Genomic DNA, 12,703 nt, shown 5'->3' with positions numbered 1-12,703 from the left:
TCATCTTAGCATGCATTTTCTTTTACAAATTTCTATCCAAAAGCAAGTTCATGTTGACACAGGAGAAGGTTTAATATTTGATATCACAAAAAATACTGATTCTTATTACTCTCCTCTCTAGGATGTTCCATTTTCTAAATTGAGATGGTGATTAAGAAGTGGCTATAGGATCAGAAGTTAGTAGCAAATTTTTGGACTTCTTGGGGTGTTTGTTGTTTTGTTTTGTTTTTTTGTTTTTGTTTTTGTCTTTTAATAGCAGGATGAGAATCCTGCCAAAAAGCAAAATGTTAAAATAGAATTGGGTGGGTCTGTGCTAAAGGCCAGTATGTTCAATATATAGAGTTCCAGCCCAGCTGAGGCTACATAGTAGACCCTGTCTCCAAAAAACAAACAAACAAAATAGCTTTAAAAATTTAAAACACAAGTAACTAGAAATATCAGTAAAGTAAATGACATTTTGATCTCATCCTGTTCTGTGCCTGTCACTTCTTCGTAAAGAACTCTGCTCTCAGAATGGTGGCAGCAACATTTGAACAGTACAATTTCCCTTCCCCTGACCTTGCTTTGACACACGCCACTCCACTTACTTCTGCGAGGTAAGAGCAGATCTCAGTTGGGTGTTGCATTGGAACCACTGTTAGGGAAAAGTCTAGAAGAGCATGGGGTTCTGATTCCAGGTTTGCCTGTGATAGAACAGGCAGGGTCTGAGTTGGAAAGCCCAAGCCTACATACCCTCACATGTTCCACAAGGCCGTCTTCAAAGCACGGCCAAAGTTGCAAGAGAGATGAAGCAGGGCCAGTCACCACAAAAGCTACCCATGATGAATATGGGCACAGACTTCAGCCACAGAGGATCCCATTCAAAGGGAATCTGGGTTTGCCTCATTGGAGCGTTATCTTCTACATCTGGTGATCCAACTGCCTCTCTCGCTACCACTTGTTCAGTACTGTTCATGGAATGGCAGTCAGTAGTGACTTAGAGGCTCTCCTGTGGTTCACTCAAACCAAAGACTTGGTGTCCCTATGTTTATATACCTTTCAAAATTCAAACAAAATCTTTGAAGTAGACGCAAACTCTGTTCTACAGCAATAATGCTTCATGTTTTACATAGTTCCTTAATCTCCTCATTAATGAGATCAAGATGTTGCTTCTTGATGTTTCCCACTGAAGAAAATGAGCATCTGACTCCCATGTCTATCATGGCTGAGGTTCAAGGCTGATTTCCTGGTGATCTCAGCTATGGTTTTCCCAATATACTAGCAAAAAATCTACATTCCAACTGTGTATTTTATAGATAAGCATATGCCTGTGGTGATTTTAAATTGTGTCGTGAGCTGTAATTGTTGTTTAGCAGGCTGTTTTGATATCTGACAAATGCTAAAGTTTCTATAAAAAGTCTTTGATTTAGGGAGTAGGAAATCAACAGATGCAAGTAAAAGAACTTAGTTATCAGATTTGACAATACCCAGAGGGAAAGAACTTGATGGTTTTCACCTGGTCCTTAAAGAATGATCATATAGATCCGGTGTCATAAGCTGATCTTGTTTCTATAGCACCTGGATAATGTTTGTTTGAGTGGTAATGTGGATCTGAGATCATGACTTTGCGGAGTGCAGAAAGGGAGGGGAGGAGGAAGTGAGGGAGGGAGGGGGAGAGAGAGATTCTTCTAAAAGAGATTCCAGCTGTGTGGGTCAGACCCCCAGTGTGGACTTAAGTATCAAGAAGAGAGTTCTTGCAGTTTCAGCCTCTGATTCCAGGGCATGCGGCATCCTAGTATGTCCTCTCCCTAGATCTGTCTGATGCTCCCTTCACTAGTCCTCAGCTCCAATAAGCTTGCTTGCATTTGGCAATGCCTACAAAGTTTGGCTCTCTTTACTAGACAACAGAGGGCAGGGTAATACAACTATTTTATGAAATGAAAACTAGGGTGCTCGCAAACATCCTACAAGATAAGGGAAACTTTCTTCCTTAAACAGTTACCAAGCTCATAATGTCCACTTGCCGGGAAGCCCTGGTGTGTTCTCATATTGCAGCAGGAAAGGGCTTTTTCAAAAACACAACAGAAGGTGTTACTTATCTGCTTGGAGTCTTCCCTCCTTCCTTTCTTAATTCCCTTGAATCCAAACACAATATAGCAGTGCGTGTCAGCTTGTTAAAAGGCATGCAGGATTCTGTAATTGCTCCTTTTAAAAAAGACATCAATGGCTTATCAAGATGGCTGCTACATTAGAGACACTGTTTAGGACATAGCCATGCTTAGAAGTGGCTTCTGATCATACCTCACCTTCGAGAGATGAACAGGCAGGCTCTGGGTAGGAAGGCCCAGTATGAAAATCTCAAAGAAAAGGTAAACTAGTTGTAATAAATGATTATTTTCTTGGATCAGACTTCCTTCATATGTCTAATCATATCTCTTAGTCTTTGGGCCATTAGACATTTGTATGCCCTGCCATGTGTCCTCCTCAATACACTGATATGACTGACTGGACTTATAGTGTCTCACCACTGTATACTTTTGCCTGGATGACTTCCCCATTCCTCATATAACCCACATTTCTTTTACACCACTTCCTTCAGGAATGTTGAAAAAGTCAATATTAGTGAGGTCTTTTTTGACACCCTGTGTTAGAATTCTAACCTTATCTCCACATTCTGTTTCTTTATAGAGATTTGTTGGATTTTCTTGAGTCCCTTCTATGGTTTAGCCTCTTTTTAAGCAATGCCTTTTTTTCTGTTGTCTTGTAAAAAAATTGAAGCTTACATGTCTGTTTCACTGAGTCTTTACTCTCTAGAAAATACTTGGCAAATACAAGATGCTTCAACAGTATTCCATGAATGAGTGATTGATTGAATGAATGAATGAATGAATGAATTAGTACAGTGAACAGTCCAAACAATTCTCATATAACTTCTTGTTCTGACATTCACCCTATCTCACTCATATTGTTGATGACCTGGTAGATGGAAAAATTGATTTGGATCTTCAAATATCAATTCTTCCCAGAGTCACTATTTCAGTCCTTTAATGCAATAAAGTCTAAGGGAAGACATGTGTTAGTGTTTATTAACCTAAATATCTATATCATATGCCTAGCTTTAGTTGTTAAATGTGAGACTGGCAAGATAGTTTCTTGGTAAAGATGCTTGTGAGCTAGCCTACATGAATTTTAAACATGGAACCCATATACTAGAAGGAGCGAACTGACTCCCTTAAATTGTCCTCCGATCTCCACATGCAGGCCGTGGGGTACATGCCCATAAACAGATACACAGAGATAAACAAGGAAATGTAAATTAAAATTTAGAAGTATTACAGACAATTTTTGAGTGAACTAAGTAATTCAAGAGTAGAGTTCTTGGTTGCTACTGAGACCGAGTGTCTCTTCAAGAAATCTGTTTTGAGTGTCAAAACATTAGAACCATTAGAAATTACTCTGCTCTCAGTTTAAATTTGCATATTGTGCTTTCTTTACTTTGATAGCATAGATGCCCAGAGAACCAGCTACAGGAAAAGAGCAGCAACCACAAAACTTCTTGACGAGACTCGACAAGAAGGAACCAAGAAGAGCATTAACAACTCCTACTTTGTAGCCATTACCAGAACAGAGGTGAGGCAAAAGTACTAAATGTCCCTACAAGATATGAGTCCATTTTAATATCACTGTATATGTAAGTGCATATATATGTGTGTAGTATGTATGTGTCTATGTATGTAGTATGTATGTACTATGTTGCATGTATGTTTGCATATAGAATAATTTTATCTGAAGTTAATTATATGAATCTTTAAAATTTGGGTATGTCAAATCCAGTTTGAAATTACCGTCATTTTTTTTCATCCTGTTAACTCCTTGAATTTTGAGTTAAAGTATAAAGAAAATTGCACTATTTAGTAGCCTTCTGATCAAATTAGCTGTGTACACTACATAAAAGTCCTCCATCTCGTATAGGGGTTTGACTTGGTGTTCTTAGTTACAACTGCTATTCAGCCATTTGTTTATAAACAAAGGTCTCAAAAGGAAATACTCTGTTACACTGGGAAAGCTGTTTCTTGAAAATGATCTATGTCAACTGACTCCCAGAATCATTTTCAGAGACATGAGGGGAGAGGCTCCACGCTGATAACTGTCCAGAAATGAAAGGATAATGTGAACAAGCACATGTTTGATCCAAGCCAAAATCTTAGCATGGGGAAAAGTATGCTGGTTATCATCTGAGCCCCCATCCAATCTCAGACATCAAAGTGGGAAATTTACATGCTCTGAAAGACTGAACTAAGATAAATGAAAAATCTCTCCAGATACGTGTTTTAAAATTCCTTCAAAAGTACATTGAGTTTGGATCCTGACAGCAGAGTTCAATTTGTTCTTTTGATTTTTCCCAGTTTCACATTTTATAAAACGTCCTTTCAGCACTTCTCAGCACAGAAGGCAACCAGCTTGCTTTGTTTCCCAACTGACCTATTCATATCAAGTTAGTTACACCCTCTTAGGTCTGCCTCCACCTTTGGACAGTCCCATAGAGCCCTCCTACGGAGCTGGGAACTGAGGTAGAATAGAGAACTCACTTGCTTCATGATGAAAGATGTCCTTTCTTTATTAAAACGAGAGCAGAATGCATGGAAGAAGAAAAAAAAAACTTGTCTCCTAGTAAAAGTTACGTGTTCGGAAAAAGAAGAGCACATTTCTGTCATTACTGGTTCATTTAGCAGGGTTCTGAACAGTTGCTTGAACTAGGAGTCAGGAGGATGACAGCCCCTGAGCCAGCTTTCCCATAACTGGTCCAAGAGAGGAAGCCGCCATGTAGCTGCCTGGGGGATGGGGAGAGGTGAGGAAGGGCAAACTGTAACCCCATTCAAAAAGAAAGCCAAGCCAAGAAATATCTGGCTTCCCCATCTAAACGCCTAAGCTCAGTTGAAAATCACCCTGGCTTCTATAACAAAACCTTCTAAACTCAATCGATGCTGACTTTCCCTAAAGAGAGCAGTATCTAAGCACTTTCAGACTTTTGGCTACACTGCCATTAACATAAAAGTCTATTTATGGGATGAAGTGACTTCCTTGGCATGGGGGAGTGGGCAGTGCGTAGCCATAACCCAGAATAATGGTTCTCAACCTGTGGGTCACAAGCCTTCTGGGGAGTGAATGGATTGATCATAGGTATCACATATCTGATATCCTATGTATCAGACATTTAAATTACAATTCATAATAGTAGCAAAATTACAGTTAGGAAGTAGCAACAAAAATAATTTTATGGTTTTGGGTCACCACCATAGAAGAAATTATATTAAAGGGTCACAGCATTAGAAAGGTTGCGACCCACTGACTCAGGGTGGTCACCATCACTTAGGAAGCACTATAGATCTCTCGCCTCTCTGTATGTAAAAAGTGAGGCTCCAGACAAAGACCATCTCTACTTGATGGTACTGGCTCTGTATGTATTTCATTCCAAAGCACTCTATCTACCCTAATTGGCGTCCAGAACTCCAAGAATTTGGCAAATTTGATAAAAGCTGACACTCCTTTACTGTGTAAGCCGTCATTCATACCTCAATGCAATCCTAACAGAAAAAGCATTCCATTCTAATTACATTGGATGTCATAAATTAAACACAATAAATTTTGTTAACATTGTGAAACCTCCTAGGAGAGCATTCGCAACCGAGATGAGGCAGAAAATGCCTGCATTGTGCTAAACGGGGCTAAAAGCTGATGGCTGTTGACGTGCTCATTTCGTCAGCATCCTAACCAGCTCGATTACAGAGAAAATACCAAATAGGCTACCACATCACTCACAAGGAGATGTTTTCCTAAAGCACCATGTCCAAAAAGCATTTTGGGCAGAGACTGCACAGAGGTTGTTAGCCACGAGGATGGTGACCAGCTGTTCTCCATCGCCTCAGAAAACAAAATGAGGAAAATGGAGCAATAGGATGGGATTGGAAGGAGACCCAGTCTTCCTGAAATTTTGAGTTGGTTTAACAGCAAGGACACAAGAAAGTGACACAGTAAATGTCTCTCATCCCACGGTGACTTTGATTTTGTTAAGAACGGTTCGTGTACAATGGAGATACATATAACCTGCAAAATAATTAATTTTTGCTCATCCTTAAAAATATCTCCCAATGAAAATAAAGCTGAAACACATTGTAGCATGTGGTACAAACTGTAGGAACCGGGCCATATACTAAGGAAGTCCATTTATTTAGTCACTGGTGATCATCAAAAGAATCTCAGAAAATGATATTTTAGGAGTCAGAAAAGGACATTTCGCTGCAAGATGTAACAAACATATTCCACGAGAACATAGTAACCCCAGATGTTGTGGCTGTCTTTAGAAGTATGTGAATTCACAAAGAAAAGGAAAATCACAATACTTTAATAAACAAGGCATTGTACTATCTCTTCAGATTGAATGGATTATTTAGATGGGGAGACAATTTCACATAAAACAGCAAGAAGACATACGGATTTCAGTGGATGTTTGATTTGAGGTCTCTTCATGCTGGGATTTTAGAGCTATGTTAAAAAGCGAGTAGTGGGTCTAGTAACTTCAGGGCGTTGCAGTAAATAACCCAGCAGTAGGAAAGACATTCCAGGCCTCACTTTTATAAATCAATCCATCTTTTACCCAGCTTGCAAGGCTCCATAATTGCCCCTTTTATGTATTCCATTCCAACAGAATGAAAATTTCTAGTAGTCCTCATTCCAGACACCCATGAGACAGAGGTACCTTTTGGCACTCAGTACTTCACAGAGTGCGTCACCATTCAATGTGGTAACTCAATAGGCGATGGAGTCAGAAATGAGGGGGTTAGTTTCACCTAAGGGGTTCGTCTCTGAAACCATCACAATAAAGGCACCACTTTCACCTCAGGTGATTCTCGAAAACCTCTAATACCTCGTATGTACTTTATGGTCTGACTTTTACAGGAAAAAAAAATCAAATTATGGTGTATAAACACATGTATGTATAACTTATTAGTAACTTTAAACCAGAAAACTGTTTATATTATGAAGAATATAAAAAAACAACATTAAAACAGTTTAGGATACAAATGCAATGACCCCAAATTCCTGGAGCATACGGGCCGGAATTATATAGCAAATCCTCACCAGAAGGCTGAAGTGAACTAATTTCTCAAGTTAGGAAGCCAGGCTGGTTTCTTTAAATTTTCCAGTTCGTTATTAGGGGACAAATCCACTTGGACATCCAGGGTTGGATAGGATGTTCCATTAGGAAGAGTGGATTAATTGTCATTGTCTTGTCTCGTATGGAGCAGCTCCAAGGATCACTCTGAGTCAGCTGCCAGCTCTGGAATCTAAAATACTTTCCTTATACAAATACAGCAATTTTAAAGAAACAGCAGTTTGTCATGGTAGTGCGGCGTGCAGATGCTAGATTCTGGATAAATGAACCCGGATTATAACACCTACTACCTGTGCATCATTTGAAACATCCTTAACTTCTCCTGGGGCATTCCTTCTGCCTGATGAAGCAAGACTTTGGTAATATTTCCCTCACACTGTTATTTGAGGAGGACTCTAAAGTAATAGCTTAGTACAATACCTGTTTCCTATATGTTTATGCAAAGCTAGAGGAAGATGGAAATGGATGGGAAAGGCGTAACTTCAAAGCTAAAAGTCATGATAACAACTTGTTACATGGGAAGAAAATGTATTATCTTTGACCCATATCTGTAGCACCAATGTGCCAGACTTGATTCAACTTTGATAAAGTGCGTCTTCTTTTTCCTCATAAACATATGAAACCTTTAAATTTACAATGTCCCTGACCACCAGCTTCTGAAACACAGAGGATGCTTGTGCAGAACTCCATGTGATGCATCTTAGGGACTCTAAAATATGTAGTACAATACCCTGTTTTCCTATATATGTTTTATGTAAGACTAGAGGAGGAAGATGGAAGATGGATGGAGAAAACCATGTCAAAAGAAAACTAAAGTCATGATAACAACATTACATGGGAAGAAAATGTCATGCTCTTTGACCTGCCTGTGGCACCCGGTATGTAGACTTGATTCAACTTTGAAGTAAGTCGTCTTCTTTTTCCTCATAAACATGAAGCACTAGTACAATGTCCATGACCACCAACTTCTGAAACACAGAGGATGTATTTGTACAGGAACTCCATGATCGTCACTCACAGTATGCCTTTCTTGACCAAGGTAATGAGAAATGGATGAAGAATACAGAGTTAAAGAATGAGAATAAGCCCTTCTGAAGAAAATGTATAACTGAGTTTCAGATGTCTTCTTCTCATCGCTCTCTTTTAAGGTCCTTTACATTTACAGGAGGCACAAAAATCTTCTCTTCTCCCAACCCTTTTAGAAATACACATCATAACCAAGGCAACATTAAGCATGCACATGCTCTGTGTCTGAACCGGGCCAGTTGAAGCAAGGGTTGCAAACAAAAACACCAGTTCATACAATAGATAAATATAATCTGCACAGCCCCGCTTAGGAACTATGGTCTATGTTTTAAACAAGATCTGCCAGCACAGTCAACAAATCAAAATAATGGTGCCATGTCGATCAAGGTAAGAGAGAAAAGAGCTAAGACAAAGGAAGAGTGAAGCTCTACATTGCCTCATGCTGTTACAAAATGCTGGACAGAAGTAACTTAAGGAAAGAAGGGTTTTAATGGTATAATCCATCAGATCGGAGAAGTGAAGGCGGCAGGGGCTTGAGGCAATTGATCATATGGAATCTGCAGTCAAAAAACAGAACTCATGAATACCGGTGGCATAGCTCTCCCTTTTTATTCAGTCTAGGCCCCCAGCTCATCAGAAGCTCGTTATTTGCCCACATTTTAGGATGGAGGCACCTCGCCACATTAACCTCCCTTCTGAGACTTGTCTCAAAGGTTTCTTTCACTCAGAAACCTTAGATGCCATCAGATTGAGTAGGCACCAGCCATCATAAGCCTTGTTGATAAGTTTGCTGAAACTTCATTCAGATGAGATGCTTTAGCACAGGGTTGTAAGGTTAAAAGAAAAGTCAACATTTGATCGTGATAAAGAAAGAAGGCAATGGGTGATATGGGATACACAAAGGCACTGAGACCTAAAAGAAAAAAAGGGCTTCATATACATAGTAATATTCTGCCAAATTGGAATGCTAGAGAGAGGAAAATGGTGGCCTTCTCATCGCTATACGTAAAGCCTGTATTTATATTTATTTACTTATATTTATATATGAATATATAAATATATTCTCTCTTCGTGTGTGTGTGTGTGTGTGTGTGTGTAAGAGAGAGAGAGAGAGAGAAAACATTGAGATCAAATCAAGTCTTTTCATTTGTTATTTATTTATTTATTTATTTATTTGAGTCAGTCTGCTTTTATGAAGGTAGCCCTGATGCCCGTGTAGCCAGGCCAATTCTAACTCTGGCAGCAACCATTCTGCCTTAGCCACCTAAATGAAAGCTGGAACGGTAAATATGAATGATTACACCCAGCTCTAGAAAGATATTCTTATCCATTTCCAAGTCCACTGCCAGCCAAATATCCTGCAAACAGGCACCATTATGTAGAAGCGATGAGACCAAAGCCCTTTTATACTGATAAGTTCTAGTAAGCAACAATGAGGCTCCCGGACTGGGAGAATTACATTATCCGTTGCTGGGGATGCTGAAATATTCACAGATCAAAGGCCTTCCTGTTTTCAGGTTATTAGAATAATGGACACTCCATCATGAAATGCAAAGAGAGAATCAAGAGGCCTTGAACAAGACACTTAAGCAGCTCCTGCAGGTAGATACCTGAAAGGCAAGTGGGTTTGATGGGTGAGAAAAGGAGAAATATTAGTAAATGCTGTGATGGTTACTTTCATCTTTATAATGGAGCTACAACAAAATGTATCTGGATTAGGATTCAACATTAAACAGAACTGACTATAAAAACCAGTTCATACCTTTATGAGCTCTGCTTATATACGGGTGAAAGAAACCCAGTTCTCATGCTTTTTAACTTGACTTCTCAGTTTCTCCAAGAGAAAGAAAGAACAAGCCAGCACTTCTGCAAGGGCAGAAAAAAAGCATGGTGTAGTGTATTAGCTGGCTAGCTATCACGAGAAATTACCTTTCTTGTAATGCCAGCCCAACAAAACATTTTTCTGCTGGAAAGTGCGACTTCAGATAGCATTCGAATAAACTACTGAGCTGAAGCACTTTCCCCAAAACCCTACAAAAAGTCACCCCCACTTCCTTCACTATTTGTGAAAACCAAGTCTGTAGAGGCGTTCTTAGGACAAATAAAGGGGCAGGTGTAAGTGAAGGAAGGCGCTGTCTACATCCCAATAACTGAACCTCCTTTAATGTGCTGTCACTTCGAAATTAAGGCGTCTCGTGTTGGGGCCTTAGTCTACACTGGGTAAACGAGAAAGGAATTCTGTGACCAAGATGTGTGACTTGGCGGCTGCCAGAACAATAGCAGAAAAGTACAAAGGAAAGGTTTGTAGAGACAAAGCACTCTATCAAAGAACAACTTTTAGCTTTTTCTGTTTGAAGGCATGAACCTAAAACGAGGCTAGCCCAGCACGGATTAACAGCAGAGGCTGCTCCCTTTTACCTTCCTAACACTGCCTGGCTGGTAACTTCCTGTTGACATCAGAACGAAGGATTATTGTGTCAGCAACAAGCAGTGCCTCCAGTTTGGGGATGTTCTGGCTGGTCTGAAAAGCAACCCGGAAGATTATGCCCCCATTTTTTTTTTTCCGTAAAAGGGAAATTTGGAAATGAGATTACCCATGTAACCAACCGGTCTTGGAGAAGTCTTGACTTGCAAAATATCAACAGAACCTTGTGCCAGTGGAACAGGGTGAAGTCCATCTAAAACGTATTACGAATTCATTGATTCTACACTGTATCATGGCGGCGGTAACCCCTGGAACATACCTTGATTTCAAAGCCATAGGAACAAATACAGAAGGCATGCTATTTCCAAGGAGCAAAGTTTCTAAACTTCTCGCGGAAGAGGTGTTTATGGATACAACAGAGAACCCGTGAAGCCATCTGAAGGAATAGAAATTTTAGACAGGCTAGAATTTAAAGAGAAAATAGCTTCTACAAGACGTAAGCCACAGGTCCGGAGTGTCCTGAGGATGGCTGAGAGTGGGATCAGGCGTGCATGCCTCATGCAACACGTGGTATCTGCAGGCTAGGAACACAGCAGGGTGTTTCTCTCTTGAGCACTGTAACCAGAGACAAAGCCAATCTTGTCCCCACCAAGGCTTGGATAATGTGCAACATGTAGGAAACGTGCCAGCAGATTAACATTCCCATTAAGCCTGACCGATTGAAATCGATCTGAGATGCCATGAAGGGTGGCTCAGGAGGTCAAAAATGCCCCACGAAGCTTCAGAGAGTCCCTGCAGGGAGCAGGTGGAGGCCAGCTAAGCAGGAAGCAACGCTGTGATCGCCACACCAGCTCTTTTCCTACCGACTTTGGCCGGATGTGGGTTCTGAACTATCCCAGATGGAATTTATTGGGTCAACAATATGGGAAATGAGGAGTTCTGAGCCTAAGGAGGAAGCAAACACCCCAGGTGTCCTGTCCCAAATATTTTGGCAAGGAATTTGGATAGAAGAGGAAAATCATTATTCAGAAACCCTCAATGGATTAATTTAAATGCCAAGTATCATTTTCTGTGGATACATACAGCGTTTCGCCTGTTAGCCCAAAGAGAAAAAGAAATAAAAAAAAAATCTGACTTCATAAAACCCTCACTTAATGGATTCTTATTCCGGCATTAATGCTTGAAATGTATGAAAGCACTTGTATGACTCTAGCATAGAAGGCTCTCGTTTTTCAGTTTTTCTTCTGTATGTGCGAGAAAATGTAATAATTACAAGTCCTGCCTCCTGTCACGTGTGCCTGCGTGGTCTGATTCTCTCTATATTGAAGCCAATGCATATTTATTCATGTTTTACCATGTATCCTCCACTCTCTGTCACCACAACAACTTCATGGGAATCCACCTGCTAGACTGATAGACTGTGTCAAGAAAATTTTTTCAGATTGAATGGGTTCAAAGCAGTATCCTCAGACTGAGGATGGTGGCCATTCACCTACTCCTGACCAGGTCCTATCATGCTGTTACACAGAAGGTCTTTTGGCAGTCATAGGCAGCAGCCAAAACCGCCATATACGGTGAAACTACAACATCTGAATAAGCCAATAAAGCATCTGCTTTTAGACCCCCAACCCATCCCAAAATACTATATAGACCCTGTCCACAAGGAATAAAAGGTGTGAAGTGCTATTAAGGATCATCTGGTATCTACCATGTAAGAGCTGCTTTTTTGGGGGGAACAATTCTCGAAGCTTTTTGCCACTTGCGACTACTGAGAAGGCTGCCATGATCACAACATACAAGTTTTTCCTGGTTTTTGACTAAAGGATATGCTGATTTGGGAAAAAGGTTTTGTCTTTGAGTTTTTAGAAAAGGTGATTAGGCTCTGGCCATCTTCCATAGCTATATGGATCAGATTTGATAGAGGGAGACCCCCAAAAGAACTAGATCAAGAGAATAAAACGACAACAAAAAGAACAAAATTTTATTCTAACCAGTCTGTACAGCCTACACAGACTGATACAATCTATACAGAGATATGATATTTACATTTTTTGTTGAGATTTATATATTACAGAATGTACATCTTTGGTGAGTCTCAT

At 40.1% G+C, this 12,703-nt stretch overlaps 1 protein-coding gene across 1 annotated transcript in view; it reads right to left on the bottom strand.

Annotated features, from left to right (window-relative positions):
- Dgkk (diacylglycerol kinase kappa) overlaps positions 1 to 5,898 on the bottom strand; it is a 90,194-nt gene extending 84,296 nt beyond the window's left edge. The window contains exon 1 of the mRNA XM_032889428.1: positions 5,776 to 5,898. Coding sequence (XP_032745319.1) covers positions 5,776 to 5,898 — 123 coding nt within the window. The remainder of the gene's footprint in view (positions 1 to 5,775) is intronic.
- Between the last annotated feature and the right edge of the window lie 6,805 nt (positions 5,899 to 12,703).

Source organism: Rattus rattus, chromosome X (genome assembly GCF_011064425.1).
Source record: "Rattus rattus isolate New Zealand chromosome X, Rrattus_CSIRO_v1, whole genome shotgun sequence".
NCBI lineage: Eukaryota > Metazoa > Chordata > Mammalia > Rodentia > Muridae > Rattus > Rattus rattus.
The sequence above is the reverse complement of the archived record's forward strand: the minus strand, read 5'-3'. Positions and strand labels throughout refer to the sequence as shown.